At 38.6% G+C, this 16192-nt stretch overlaps 1 protein-coding gene and 1 long non-coding RNA gene across 3 annotated transcripts in view; one reads left to right on the forward strand and one right to left on the reverse strand.

Annotated features, from left to right (window-relative positions):
* Nucleotides 1-16192, forward strand: part of LOC120714343 — an 873031-nt gene that overhangs the window by 605102 nt on the left and 251737 nt on the right. The window lies entirely within an intron of this gene.
* The window catches only part of LOC120714308 (rab GTPase-activating protein 1), a 76454-nt gene that overhangs the window by 10954 nt on the left and 49308 nt on the right, over nucleotides 1-16192 (reverse strand). For both annotated transcript variants that reach the window (XM_040000458.1, XM_040000457.1), the window contains 10 exons: nucleotides 16003-16116; nucleotides 12794-12868; nucleotides 11861-11986; nucleotides 11425-11568; nucleotides 9896-9937; nucleotides 8908-9036; nucleotides 6220-6312; nucleotides 4048-4158; nucleotides 3688-3792; nucleotides 707-790 (listed from right to left, as the gene is read on the reverse strand). In XM_040000458.1, the coding sequence (XP_039856392.1) occupies nucleotides 707-790; nucleotides 3688-3792; nucleotides 4048-4158; nucleotides 6220-6312; nucleotides 8908-9036; nucleotides 9896-9937; nucleotides 11425-11568; nucleotides 11861-11986; nucleotides 12794-12868; nucleotides 16003-16116 (1023 nt within the window). The remainder of the gene's footprint in view (nucleotides 1-706; nucleotides 791-3687; nucleotides 3793-4047; nucleotides 4159-6219; nucleotides 6313-8907; nucleotides 9037-9895; nucleotides 9938-11424; nucleotides 11569-11860; nucleotides 11987-12793; nucleotides 12869-16002; nucleotides 16117-16192) is intronic.

Genomic DNA, 16192 nt, shown 5'->3' on the forward strand with positions numbered 1-16192 from the left:
CTTCCTTGGATCAACAGTTCAGGCTGGTGCTGGTGGTGTAATGGTAAAGAGGATATTTTCTTGGCACCCATTAGTGCCAAATGATGCTGATTTGGGCCACCACAGCCTATCAGAGAATTCCATCAAATAACACACCATATCTGTTATTTTGGACATGACATATACTCAAATGGCCTACACAGCCACCAGATTTCAATCCAATAATGTACCTTTGGGATGTGGTGTAAGGGGTGATTCATATTATGGACATGCAGCTGAGAAATCTGCAGCAACTCTGTAATGTTATCGTGCCAATATGGATCAAAATCTCTGAGGACTGTTTCCAGCAACTATGCAATGACGAATTACATTAGCTCGGAAGAGAAATGAGGGTCCAAGAGGAACTAGTAATATGTACCTATAATAATAAATAAAGGCCGGTGAGTGTATATGCACTATGATCCACCTGTCTGTGAGGGTGGGGAGTAAAGATGTGGTTTTGAAGCTTGAACTAAATGGAAAACACAAACTAAAATAAGTTTGTTTTTCCAAAATAAGCTTCAAGAGAACTGTGATAAAAACTGTTGTGTGACAGTTTCCACTTTTTTACTTACATCACATATATGAAAGTGGAAACACTATTATTAGACCTGCTAATGTAACTATTCAGTTGCACACAGTAAACTGAAAAGTGAAAGTAGGCATATAGTAGGCACACAGTACATACCTGCTTATATTCTCCAATAATGGACCCGTTCTTCTTAATTTCTGATTCAGACTTATCGAGCTCTCGTCTGCACATCTCCTTCAGCTGTAGATAAAACACAGAGATACAGTTAGGCTGTTACACGGCAGAGGCCAAGGACAGAAGTGGTGCCCCAGAGACTGTGTGACTGCCATGAAATGTAAAGGAGACATGGAAAGGTATTGGCAGACACTAAGTTCAGGGCAATGTCATGGCCTCTATGCAACCTCTGCTCGAGCACATGAATCAGTCACAGTTACACAAACTCAACAACACCACAGACACTTGGAGGACCACGTGAAACATGCACAGGATCAGAGGGCAGCAGGGTCTGTGCTCTCCATCAAAGAGAATCTTTACTTGAACTTGAGAAAATAACCATCAAAGACTGACAACCTTTGATATCTGAGGTTTGACTATACAGGAATGCGGTTTTAAAATAAATGAGATTCTGTATCTTTTTCTCTCACTGGAACAGTTATTGCATTTCTGTAGCAACAGATAAATGATCTGGACAGAGAAACCATAGTTTTCTTCCAACCATTATTAAACATGAGCAGTACTGAAATAAGAATTTACAGCTCAAAACGTTACAAAATCCTAAATCATTTCTACTTCTATCCAACTCCCGATAGGTGCATACTACTATCAGCCTGCACATGTAATTCAGCTAGTAAGGTGTTTGACATATCAACTCATTTTGAATTTCTGTGTGAAAAAGAAAAAAGAACCACAGTGAAATGCAAATATTGGCCAAGTTACAATAAGGGTCTGTCTGCTGCAAATAGCTCTACTTCAAATTTGATTAAGGGCAACTGCAAGCTTAGCACAACCACTGGTGGCCTATTAAGGAGGAAGAGATGCCAGCGCTGCAGCATTAAAACTGCAACAACTAGCTTTTTTGTTTGGCTCATGCTGTCACTACATTATCAGGTGGATATGTATGGCCAGTGAAAGTAATTAGATGAGCTACAGGATTCTCTCTGGAATAAAGTAAGATAATGGATTACCTTTGGACATTATAGTATCATGTGAAACTTAAATTTCCATAGGGTTCTGTGCAGCCATGAAAAATTAAGTACACAACATGATTCAGTAGTTTGTAGAGCAACACTGAGGAGCAATAATAACTTGAAGTAATAATTTTCTGTATGACTTTATCAGTCTTTCATATTGTTGTGGAGAAATACACTCTTCTTTATAATGGTCCTTTAGTTCATTGAGGTTTGTGGGCATTCATTCGGCTCTCTTTAAAATGTTAAAATAGACTTTGACTGGGCCATTGCAACAAACTTGACTATTTTCTTTTCCATTCTGATGCAGATTTGCTGTTGTGCTTGGGATCATTATCCTGTTGTATGATCCAATCCAGCCAAACTGTAGTCTCACATTTGACTCTAAAATACTTTGGTATACAGACGACTTCATAGTCGACTTAACGAGTGCAAGGTACGCAGGTCCTGTAAATGTCAAAACAAACCCAAATCATCACGCCTCTGCCACTGTGCTTGACAGCTGGTATGAGGTGCTTGTGCGGATATGTTTGTATACAGCGTTTGGTTTTTGCCAAAGTGGCACTGTGCATTATAGCCAACTAGCTCCACTGTGCTCTCATCTGTCCAAAGGGTACTGGTCTAGAAATCTTGCGGTTTGTTCAGAGGCAACTCTGTAAATCTAATCGACTGTTCAGTCATGTTTTTTAAATTGTGTGATCATGAACTTTATCTTTTAAGATGCTAACTGAACCTGAAGTCTAAGATGTACTTCTTGGGTTTCTGTAGTGTATTGGATCATTAAACAGTCTAACCTTGCTGGGACTTCCACTAATGGGAAATTGTCAAAACCTCAGCTTTTTTTACAGAGATGGCTAGATCTGTAGATCATCACTTAATCAAGTGCATTTGATTAGCAACACCTGGTTGCTAATTACTCTCTTAATTCCTATGGAATAGTATATTTTGTTTTTTACTGTATGTACTGTCAACATATTAATGTAGGTATCATTAATAATCGAATTGCTTGTAACACCTTCAGAATGTAGCAATAGCAAGCACCCATCCATTTTCTTTCTTCCACTTATCTAACTTTGGGTTGTGACTGGGCTGGAGCCTATCCCAGCTGCCATACGCCGAAAGGCAAGGTACACCCTGAACAGGTCGCCTGTCTCTGACAGGACTAACAGAGAGACAGACAACCATACAAACTCACATCCACACCTCTGGCCAATTTAGAATCACCAATTAACTTAACCCTGTTCATGTTTTTGGAATGTAGGAGGAAGTCAGCATATCCGGAGAGAACCCACACAAACACAGGGAGAACATTAAACTCCACACATGAAGTCTCAAGCGAGCCAGTGGTTTTATTTTTCTTAAAATATTTCTGTAATTGAAAATATGGGGAGTTGTATGTATGTGGAAATGTGTCTCATGCAGAGAAACTGGCTGAGAAGCAAATATACAGCCAGAAGAACATGTACAAAAAGATGGCTGTGCTTAACATTTCCCAAGTCTGATGTAAGGCTTCAGGTATGACAGGGGTATATTCATCACATAACGGCTGTTTTGTAAAGACTTGAAGGTCAGAAAAAAATCTGGTCTCATGCTCACTATGAGCTGTGCTTCTAGCTCAGGAAAGTATAAAATGCGGTCTTGTTTCAAAGACAAGCAGTTCCACACAGGCTGTCATACCCTGCAAACGACAGAGACAAACAGAACTTCACTGATTGAGAGTAAATCAGCCGATGCAATATTTCTTGTGAATCCTGGACCTGTCCACAATAAAAACTGCTCAGTCATAGCAGGTCACCTTAATATTTCGACTTCTGTTTCAGCAGTTGCTTCCTGTAACCCTGTGTTTCTTATGACATTTTGAGGAAAAACAAACACATCAGGCATCAGCAGGAAACTTTTTTTCCCCTGGCTACGTTTCACTCTAGATGAGAGCGCGTTACATGCTCTAACCTGTGCAGACTCTTCCTCCAGCCGCCTCTTCTCATCCTCCGACTCAATCAGCTTCTGTTTGGTCAGCAGCAACTCTTTATTTAGGGCGTCCGCTTTCTCCTCGGCCTGACACACACATGCACAGACACACAAAAGACACCATAACCCAGTGCTCAGTAGGTCAATGAAAGTCAGAGTCGCCCTACTTTCTTCTTAGTTTTCTCTCTCTTTTCAAGGAATTGGGGAAAAAAAGTTTCTGTTCAAAAACACTTGCGCTATCATCTTTGCTATAACCTTTTTTAGATGTTCTAACAGAAGTGACAAATGACAGTTTAACAGCCACACCCAATCATACACAAATATTCTTCTTCTTTGGCTTACATTGTCAAGGTCTTTGCGCAGGGCTATCTTGCTGCTAACTAGTTCATGTGCCAAGTCATCATTTTCTTGCTCCAGACGCATGTTGGCCTCTTGCAAACGCCGATTCTCCCGCTAGATGGTGAATGTAAGAGAAAAAAAAAAGCAGTGTTTAGAAAGAAGAAAAGAGAAAAACAACCACAAATCAACACAAAAATGTTAAGAATGAAATAATCAAAGCGTTTAAGACAGACGACACTGAACACGGAGAAGTGGCGATCCACCAAAGAGGAAGGAAAGCGCTGAGATTGCTGAGCAAGGAAATGGAGTTAAGTTTGATTGTGCAAACATGTCTTACTGGTTCAGCAGTTTCCAGAGCGAAGCGACAACATACATATGAAACTGAGAGTATAAAAGTTCACTCTGATCAGGTGAAAACGTAGCCGCAAAGTAAGAGATGTCTGTAATGTTTAACAAGACATAACCGGTTTGTACATCATTAACAGCAATCTACAGCTGTAGTGGGAATAAAGTCGGAGCACTTAGCACAATTTCTAACACCTCTCCTTCTATTTCTAGGTCAACGTTTCCATCTTTGTTAAAACATTTCATGTCTGTGTCACTTTTCTTCTTTTTAAGCCGTCTGATCCTGATCCATTTGTACATGGATTTACATATCCTTGTATTAAAGTGTGGACTACACAACTCCAGCTCGCCTTTTATTATCACTACTATGACTCAAACTGGCGTGAACATTTGACTTTACCATAGAGCGGATGAAACCCTCTTATATGGCAAAAATAGAAACACCCCAAGATCAAAACACTTCTTTGGACACGCACAAAAAAAAAAAAGAAGTGATGGATGATCTTGTAGTGTACAAAACCATCTTGTTACCCTTGAAATGACATAATGTATAGTTAAAGGCTTTTCTATGGCCTTGTAGTTTTTATTTGCTGAACAAGGACTGTCAAGGTCCACAAGAAATATAGATTTACTTTGTTCAGCTATGAATGTCAGAATATAGTCGCTGCTTTACCACTATGTGGTAATCGTGGGGATGACACATAATTCATGAATACTGAAATGGTTAAACCAACCAACCACTAAAATAATAATGTTACTATGTAAAAAGACAGAAAATAATATAAAGAAAAGTTAAGCGAGATCTGTATCATCCTAATTCTAATAATATACGTTTTCTGAAGAACTCTAATCTGAACAGATATAATTTTTAAAAAATATTTTTACTGCTGAAAAGTTTTGTAAATTGTAAGTCATTTAGTAACCCACCACAAAGGCATGTTTAAATATCAACAAAAACATGACATTATGAGCTATAAAAGCATGGAACAATATTTCATAATGTATTTTTAAATAATATGCACCTACAGCACTATATGAGAGCATGCCATCTTTTTAATTTCACAGCAATAACATCTAGTTTATATCTATAAAAGTTGAATTATATAGAGCTAGTAACTAGCCAGCAATGAGCTGAGACTGCCATATAAGCAACATCTAACACCCCTACACTTTTAAAACTTTTCTCAGTGTTAAGCATATCATTTTGCCAACAGAACAAACAAGCCAAACAATACTGAAGCATGGGTATGTATAGGTACTTTATGCCACACCCCTTTTCCCCAGGGGGTCGCCATGGCAGATTTGTCCAGGCCAGTCTATTAAACACTACACCACAGAGCAATGCAATGAATGCACAGAGCCAAAAGAAATAACGGTTCTGTGTATTTGGCAGTGGAGAAAGATCAAAACATTCTGGGGAAAGATTAGAGTGACACGTGAGAAGAACCAACATTAACAAAAATGATATAACATTTTTTGTTTTGCTTTTTTAAATGCCCTGCCCAGCAGATAAACAACAGACATAAGAGGAGGAGGAAGAGGAAGTCCAACAGAATAACGGTTTGTTATGAACCATGCAGTTTTTGTTCTGCCGTATTTTTATTGTTATTTTAAGTGATGCACTGTGCCAGACATTTTGTTCCTGGAAAAGGAAGGATGAGACTGCTTTATGCTAAATAGGAGGAGCATATCATTCTTGTTTTGGCTGGTTTCTTTTTCCTTTTGCCATTATTTTTTTAAAGAAAAATATACTCATCATTTAACCTTCCTGTATTGAACATATCGAGACAAGAAAAGGGACTGAAATATTTTGTTAGAAAAACCACGTACCTCATATCTCTCGATGGGGGCCTCCTGTTGCTCTTGCTGCTCCCGTATGGTGTGGTACTCCTTTTCATATTTCTTCAGTTTCTTCTGGCTGATCTGTTGAGCAGAAAGAGTAAAACAACAAATGATGAAGAAAAGAAATACAACTAGCTTACTAAGTTTGGTTTAATGTGACGGCCAGTGGAGAGGTTTTCAAGTCTTTTGCAAACAAAGACAGAAGACTTTTAATCTTTGCTCGACTGCAGCTTTATTTATTCATGCATTTGAATAACATGTAACAACACACGGGGTGGTATTATTGGCCAGTTTGCTACTGTTTGTAACATCTAATCTTACCAGTACCAATTTATAAAGAGATAAAATTAATATTGAGGAGAACTGAAGTCATCTCATTGGTGCGACCCTCCACGATAGACCCAGCTTATCATGTGGCTCCTTGGGAAAAGTAATCGCCCACTCCTGATGCAGACATGTGTGAGATGTGTGGATTTTCAATGCCCTTAGTTAAGGGTTCACAATCAATGCACTACAGTGTTTGCATACTTTGACTATATACTTTTCCCCATGTTGAAATCTCAACATTCATTACCTAATGATGTAGCATGACCTTCATGCTGTTCCGATTTATGTGTCTTTATGCATTCTCTCAGTGTGTTTGGTTGCACGTTCTCCTCCACAAAGTACAGAAGGTTATTCAGGGCAGCAGGTCTCTAATGCATCTATCCTTTTATTGTCTTTTTTCTCACATCTACGGCAAAAATTTGGTTCTCCAACAGCTCATAATTAAAATGCCAATGAAGTACAGAGAGTATCCACAAACCTCCCGAGTCCAAAGTTTTTTATAAACAGAAAATATTTTTCACTTTGAAAGGTTTCAATCAACTGCAACTACTAATACTGTATGTAGGTGCACAAACATATCTGCACACGCGAGCTCATGTGTAGTAGCTCAAAAACAGAACTATAAGGTATGAACACAAGCTAAAACTTTGATGCACCAAATGTTTTTTTAAAAGTGTCCAAGAAAGAAATTCAAACTTTTATGGTTTTATTTAAATTTCTGGGGTAATTTGCATATATTAGCATTAGAAGTCATAAGGCTGGCAGATGAGAAGAGGAGGTTGGTGCAACAAATGCACACTGAGACAACATAAATGACCTGGTTTGACCCTGAGATTATGTCTTGAATACAGTTTGTGAGCTGAATGCACAACACAAGTACTTATCTCATACTGACTTTAAAAATCTAATAATGATAATGACCTCTGGCTTCAGTTAAGTAAATAGTTTGCAGACTCCCAACCTGGAAAGATACTCAGCACTGCTTTAACACTGCTGTGAATATAATGTAAAGTTGATAAGCTATATATCAGATAATATAATTTAGATGATACAAATGGCCTTGTTTAGGTTTTGTATCTCTTATAGTTCAATGACTTAGGAAGCAGGATGTTGAATTTTTATATACATGTTCATTTTCCAATAATGTTGGTTATTTTAAAAATATGAATTAGGGTACATTAAGAAATTAAAAAAGGGGAAGGGAATAAATTTGACATTCAACGAAGAAAGTTATGAAAGTTGAACTATGAGAATAAATTTGGAGACATTTTTTATAATTAATTTCAAGATTCCGGTCACCTTAAAGGAAGCCACCTAATTGTTGCTACTTTGACTTCCCGAAATGAAACAAATACATTTTAAAAAAAAGGGGTGTACCTGGAAAAAGATCACATAAAGTCAAATCTGAGATAAAGCTTCCAACACAGCTGCAACCCAGAACAATTTGTAGTCCAGTCAGCCAGTATCTTCAGTCATTTCAGGTTAGTTACTGATACAGCCAGTCATCACCCCACATTGCTATCCAAGCTTCAAATTACTCTGCCTTGACTGAGATTTAATTCCCAGTGAAGTCATTACAGTAGTCAGTGACCTCAAATGAATTCTTGGAATTATTTTCTCTTGCCAGATAACATACTTGCTACGGGGAATCCCTAAAGAAAAAAAGCAGCACAGATAAGTGTAATACTCAAAGACAGCATATAGAAGAAGTCAAATAAGCCAAAAGGAGTATAAGCTAGAAAATCTGTGTTTTTCTGGTGGTTATGATTTAAATTCAAAAGCGATACCTCTGATTTATTTCCAGCGGATATTTCTTTGCTGAAGATCATTACATGATCTGCCTGCTGCCCAGCTGTCTAACTGAGAACCAAAAACTTCAAATCTCTCGGCCTGCTGGCTCCTTTACAGAGTCTGTGCAAATAAATATCTCTGCCCAAAGTTACCTTCAAAGTCAGGTCCCTTAAACTAGGCCAGACAGTTCAAAACGGGTCAGGACACAGGTGCGAGTGCGCCTGTTTGAGATACTGAAAAAGACACGTGTGTTTGATTTATCTGTTAAGGTTGGGGTAAAGCACGGCAGTGACCCCTAGTGGTATTTGAGAAATACTGCTTGAAAAAAATCTTTTACTTTTGTGCATAATGATCTGCGAATGATCAACTAATGATCATATATCACATATTTGGTACCATATATTTTGTTTAATAATTTACTGTTTGAGGTTTTCTGAATATTTTAAGAAAATCATCTGTTTATTCTTATTTATACAAAATATGACAATAAGACACCTATCTTTAAGAAAAAGCCAGGTTGAGCAGGTATAAGTACTACATGCTCTGCTTTAAACTAACCTTCATGCTACAGGCCAGCTCCATCAGTTTCTTTGCGTTTTCCTCGGAGCGGTACCTCTTCGGAACAGGGACGCGAAAGAATTTGAGAGCACCCTCGAAGTCTGTTTGGATTAGATCATCTTTCGATGTCTGGGGAAAAGCAGATAAAAGGTAAATTAGACATAAATTTACATTACTCAAGCCTAAACAGCCTGTCAAGGAAAGACTCATTTCCTTTTTTGTTAAATGAAGAAACAATTCTTAAGACAACATCCTGGGTTTGGTTAGGAACACGTGAGCACTAAGATAAAGACTGTGTTTGTGGCCAAGTCTATAAATCTATGGTGAAATAAAAGTTGTTCCACAGATTTATTTTATTTTGCCTGTTTATTTTATGGATGGAACTGTGTTCTTCAAGCACAACGTCCCCTTAACAAAAAGCACGTGCATAGCTTTTAGCACAGAACAGAGGGGTGAGGCTGCACATGTCTCACATGCATAAACCTTTTAGAATTTGAGGTTCTGTTGGCACAACCTCTCCATTTCTGTTTCCACTCAAAGCTTCTGGCCATCTTTGAATGCTCATTGGTTTGATGCTACAGTCACACTAAGGAAGACGGCGGTTGGAGCAGCACGACCAAATTTATTGCAATAAACTTGTGATCTCATTGACTTTTCAATGGTCACGTCGAAGACGGGGACCAGGTCAGTAAACCACTTGCAGTCAGCTGCCATGCTGAAAGCAACTTTTGTGTTTTAAAAATTAGACTGAACTTATTTGCAAACCTTCACCAATCTGCTTGAGAGTGACTGCAGTCTCAGGCTGCCTCCTGCCAGGCGACCTGCATAAATACCTTACCCAGATGTTGAGGGTGTTGCCAACAACACAATTGCAATCTACACACAATCATCAACCAATTTCCCCTCATCACAAGGAGGTTGCTGTCCCATTTTCACTTTGGTGTGGCTGAACAATAAAATAATTCGTTTTTTGTCTGGGCTTTCTTACCTTTAAAAGTGCCAAGGCCACATTGAAGATTACACTAATGCCCTGAGGGGGGAAAAAAACAAAATGAATTGATTAATTACTGTTGCTTAAAGTTTTAATGAAAAAAGCGACTGACAAAAATCACACATAAACTTTGTTATATGCTTATTCTTGAAAAAATAAAACACCTAAAGTGCTTTCATAATAAAACCCCATATTTAAGTGGTGTGCTTGTTTCTAGGGATATACTTTTACTAAGTATGTGGATAAGCACAGCGGCTGCTCCTTTTCTTCCCAGATGATTTGTTAAAGCGGTCTGACTTAATGGGGTAACTTCATATCTCTCCACAGGATCTGAAGACAGCTGCTCAGCTTGGACCGCTACACCGGAAGGTCAGACTTTACCCTGGTCTGAGTTATTGTGTGATCTGAAACAAGTCTCCCTGGGTCTGGTCATAAATTCCTAAATCTTGAACCACATCCCAAGTCCTGCTGCTTTCTTCCACCATCACTGGACTGACATCATTCAGCAGATTAATGAGACGAGGGTTTTCCTATATTCAGAGTTTCAATTCCCAGGGTAAAAAAAAAAGATATTTATGGTACCTACGGTGCTGTGAAAAAGTCGTTGCGCCCTTCCTGATTTAATACAGTTTTTTTTATATTTGTCACACTTACATGTTTCAGATCATTAAACAAAGTTTAATATCACACAAATATAACCCAAATAAATTGTGTTTTTAAACAATGATTTCACTGATTAAGGAAGAAAACTTATCCAAACTTATCCAAACTTACCTGGTTCTGTGTGAAAAGCAATTGCCCATCTTGTTAAATCATGACTGTGATTAACCTAATTTTTGGAAAGCTGAGTTCAGTTTTAGTAAACAATATATTTGCATAATGACTGAAACTAGCAGATCATTCTTCACATGAATGATCAAGAAGCTGACCTCAGCTGAAAGTGAAGAAGTCACTTGGATGAGTGACGAAACATTTCTTCCACTAAAAACGCTACATCCAGATGAATCGAATCAACTTTTTGGGATTTCCTTACCTGGATGATTGAGCATCCATCAAGACATCTTTGTCTAATATCTGAATTTGTTTGATGATCTGAAACATTTTAGTGTGACAAGAAAAGAAAAATAAGGAAATCGGGAAGGGGAAAACCCTTTTTCACACCACTGTATAAAATTAATTTCAGAATCCGAGGTGATTTCCTTCTTGAGTTATCAATTCAAACAATTTTCAGAAGACTGGACCTCTGACCTTGACCTCAAGGTTTAGGTCACAGAGATTCAAACTCCTTCAATATTTTTTGTAGACACACCTATGGTATGAATTTAAAACTCCTACGGTGCTTCATTCTCGAGTTACCCCACTCACAAACTCGGGTCTCCATGTCACATCATGTCACCTGCCGGATTGGCAGGGTAACCACAACACCCCATCAGCCTTTAACAGCTGAGGGCATTTCTATGCCATGAGTTAATAAGTCATTACCTCTGTCGATTGAAGTCACTGAGGTTTGTGTTTAGATTACGAACCTCGCACAGCAGCAGGTCGATTATATGGAAGACCATGTAGAGGGGGAACTTGGCTGTGAAGAGAGTGAGGAACCACTGTGAGGCGTACATGTGAGCCTCCAGGCCCACATTCAGGAAATGGTTGTACAGGTCTGGTATATATTCCTGGAACAGACACGTTGAAAGCAAGAAAAGCAATAAAGACACAAAAGGACATGGGGTTAGAGAAGCAGATTGAAGAATGTGGAGGAGGGGGAAAAAAGAAGATGTAATAAAAAAAAAAAAGATAGCATATGGGGGGGAAAGGAAGGAGAGCAGCAAGAGGTCACTAAAATTCTACTTAAATGCTAAGTAATACACCTTGCTGGTCTTATGTATTACATTATATAATATAATAGTATATATCAGTGTACAGGTGCGCAGAGCATTCAGTTATACAAGTTTATATCATACAAACCTGCATAAGTCTCTCAAGCTGAAAGAACTTGCAATGAAGATCTTCAAAGTTTTGCTTGAAAAGATCCCTGAGCCCATAATCAAACATGATCTTCACCAGGACACTGAATGCTTGCTCCTCTGGCATCTAAAGAAAACCAAGAGATTTACTTATTAGTGCCTTAAGTCCGTTCAGTCATGCTGAAAACAAGGGTTTCACATGAAGTTAACTGCAAAGTGCCCCAAGTAATTCTAAAATGTCACTTTAAAAAAAATCCTCTGGTCGGATGCTTTATAAAAATGGCCATTGTTTCTACACTAGGTGGCACTGTTGGCATTTCTCCGGACCACAGAGGAGTTTTAAAACAAGCTACAGGTTTCAGATGATCACTGTGACCATATTGTACACAAAAAAAAAAAAAATCAACCCCAACATTAAAGCCTTATGACTATGCAGAGTTCTGCTGTTAAAACCTTTGCTAGAGACACATGCGTGGGGGTTACTGCAACATATACTCCTGAACACAACAACAAGATTAGGAAGTTGGTCTGGACTCCAAACACCTTAGATCCCAATGAGCAATTGTAGGATATGCTTGGTCCCAGTCAACACAGCCCATCCCAAGAGGGGACCTGTTTATTCCCCAGAGAGTCAGAGCTGTTTTGGCAGTGCAAAGGAAGAACTACTCAATATTAGGCAGGTGGTTTAATGTTGCCGTCTACATTACATAAACAAATAAAACCTCTAAAATTTCCTTTTATAGGTACTTATTGACCAAGTTCTGAGAGACATTAAACATAGGATGGAGGATGTAATAAATTAAGCCAATCCTTTAGTGTTTCTGAAAGCTGGAAGGGTATCGATGTCAAAGGAAATAAAACAGCCCCGCTCAGCTATGACACTATATTTGAAATACTTTTTTTTTTTCCTGGACATGCTGGTATGTAAACTCACGTGCAACAGCAGCACTGCAGCCAAGAAGGACTGTCCCTGGCAGTACCCGATCTCCTCATCGTAAACAGAATAAGCCTAAAAAAAAGAATGCAGACAGAAAGAAAGGTAACAAACTAGTGTCACGATAAATAATAATTTAAAAAAAAAGAAATAAAGAAATTAATGTATTTGTATAGTATAGCATACATTTTTTTCTAAAGATTTGGGAAGTTACACCAAGGCTGCAAAGAAATGTGTAAATACTGATTTTGTGCTGCATTTAATTGATGGTGAGAACGTAATTAGTATACCATATATCTACATTTACAAGAAACATTAAACAAAACACATCAACAGAACAGGCAGTGAACGCCCAAAATTACAGTAAGCCAAATAAAATGAAACAAATATTTTATTTTTTCACCCTCAGCACGCTGGTTTGGCTACAGAGAACTTAAATTATAATGTGTATGAACTGTGTGGCAGTATAATAATGAAGAAAGACTGAATAGGACCTAAAGAAATCAAGTCTAACTGAATAGATTCAGAAACAAACAGAAAAGCAAGAAAAAAGGGGTCTGAAAGAAATGTTGGTACAAATGTTATGTATTAAATTGCTTTGGGAGCTAGGGAGGGAATCAGGCGAAAGGGCTGTAGTGGCCTACTGAGCTACAAACACAAATTATGAGCATGAATCAAACGGACAAAGTGTGGATCAATCCATACACGCAGGAGAGGGAGGGCCCGCTGAATTATTTAAACACACCTGAGGAGGTGGTTGTCTGGGAAGAGATGGATGTCCTCACCTGAGTTATACATAATAAATGACATGAAACTAAAAACTGAACGCACCGCAGTCGGGACATTCGTGACGAATTATGGAGGTATAGCTTCAGATGTATGTATGCATATTATTGACGCACGTGCTCGTTTTCATGAGAAAGAGAGCACAGATGCTCGATGATCAAAACGCCAACGTTTTGAATCAAACGCGCACACCAGACTACGCGTTCGATTTAAAAACTTGTTTTGCTTTTCACTCTTATGAACTCACTGAACCACCCAGTAACCCAGTGAGAAAGTAAATTAATGAGCGGTTGATTTTAGCGTTGGCACCTTCAACTACTGCTCTACAGACCTACTGTGGAGCCAGTCATTTACATAGTAATTATATCGTATTCCAGAGAAACGTGATTCAATTTCACATGGAGATTATTTTTATTTCTGACAGGTTTCATCAAGAACGACGGCTGCAAGCTAACCAACTGCTTGTTTCTCACCTGTAATTACATGCAGTTTTATAAAAAAAACAACTTCATGAGTGGGTGTGAGTTTACAAATCTATGTCAGGACACAAGCTGTCTATTACAGCTATTTATACTTCTTAATATTTAAAAGATTTATTAAATATTATGTGAATTTTAGCTTTGATTCAATTTCATTTAGTATGAAATTGAAATAGTGAGCCAAATCACAACAACAGTTGTGTCAAGGTGATTTATACCTTAGGTAAAGACCCTACAGTGTTAGAAAGACTACCCCAAAAATCAGACGATCCACAAAGAGCAGCACTAGGACTAGAAAAAAATCCATTTTAACAGGAAGAAACCTCCAGACGAGCATGGAGGGTCAGCTATCTGCTTCGAGTGGTTGCAGGTGAGGGGAAAGAGGAAAGAAGGAAGAGAGATGGGACAAAACAATCTATGGGAGGGAGAAAACAAAATTTAATGACCTGCAGTAGTGGTGCATAAACATCTGGCAGTGAAGTGAGTTGAGTGGGAAAGGAAAAAACTTCATGCATGCAAAGACCACAAAATGCTGCCTTTTATAAGCAGAAAAGTAAACTAGCAGTGCACATTAAAGGTACACTGTGTAAAATATCACTGCTAGACATCAGTAGATTGCAGATTGGCCGCCATTCATCTGAAGTAAGTACAGGATGTCAGTCCTCCATTTATCTCAGCTGGAGTCTACGTCTATTCACACTGTAGGAGGCTGTAAAACTTTGTGAAAGGAGTCCGATACGAGTCGACGAGTCAGTGAAACTCACTTCTGTCTCATACTGAGGTGAGTTGTCGGTAAGTGTTGCTGTTTTGGTCACTGTTAGCCGGCGTTATTGAAACGGTCTTTGAAGCGGATCTGACATTCTGACACTCACGATGTGAGACTGTAATAAGACTACTTAAGAGTTGCAAAGATTTTTAGGGCATCTGGTCCCAGCATTAGTTGACATTACGTTTAGGCTTACATTAGCTGGCTCATAACCAGCTGTTGTTGTTTAGCCAGCTCGTTCCAGACATGGGACGGTCCCATGTCTAATCTGCTGACAATATCAGGAAAAAAAACAAGCATGTTTATGCACATTTTCATGTGTTCAGAGCATGAGGCTTGAAGTGAGGAGGAAGAGGATGAGGTGGAAATGAGGGAGCAGAGAGAGAAGAAATGGATGAGGCAGACAGAATAAGAATGTGATAATTAAAATATCCATGTATAAATAAAGTTTAAAATACCTATTTGTGATCTTTAAATTAAAAGTAATTTATGAGGCGTACTACATATGCAGCCGACCTCTAGCTTGAAACATAAAACATAATTAGGCGGAACAGCGACGCCCATCTCAGCTCAGATGGTGGGGCAACATGGCAAACATGGATTAATTCTCAATTTATGACAATGCACTGATTATTGGAAGATATAATTATACACTAATCAATGTCTATTTATGAGTACGATGTTCTTTTTTCTATTGAATAAACTAAAAAAATGACTCATTGTAATCTTTAAATGCAAACATATCAGATTATCCTGGAGTGCCTCTTGAAAACCTTTAAACTGCTCACTAATAGTAAAGCGGAACATTTATAATAAGTGGGAGCGTCATTTTAATCATCTCTACTTAAGCCACTGGCCCGATATCCTTGAAGAGCACTGCGAAGTATTACTACTATTGTTCTTGACCCAGTTTATCACTCCCTATTATTTCTTCATTTTGTGTATCTTAAGCTGTAAATTTACACGCAGCAGAAGTTAATGTGGGGGAGAGTGGGGAAAAGAGTGCTGCCGACTTGTTTCTGCAGTTCTGCTACCAAATGGTTTACACCTCATTTGGCATACAGCTGTTGCAGTAGCTTTGTGCACTGTGTGAATCCATTTTAATGACTGCCTGGATAATGCCCTCTGCTGACTTCAGAGGGAAAATTAACCTCCTCCTTGTGTGTTAAGTGTCTCACCTTGCAGATCTTATAGAGGGAGTCTTGTCCATCTCCTCCAGTGTCTTTGAAGTAGTCGTGAGCTGGAAATGTCCGGTTAATGTCCCTGGTGATGGCGCTGTCCTGAGGGGACTCCTAAAAGTGAAAAGAGAAGAGAAATAGAGAGGTTAAAGTGGACTGAAAGGAGGTGAAGAGGCAGAGGCAGGGTGAG

Source organism: Simochromis diagramma, unplaced genomic scaffold (genome assembly GCF_900408965.1).
Source record: "Simochromis diagramma unplaced genomic scaffold, fSimDia1.1 OVJJ01000596.1, whole genome shotgun sequence".
In the NCBI taxonomy this organism is placed as follows: Eukaryota; Metazoa; Chordata; class Actinopteri; order Cichliformes; family Cichlidae; genus Simochromis; species Simochromis diagramma.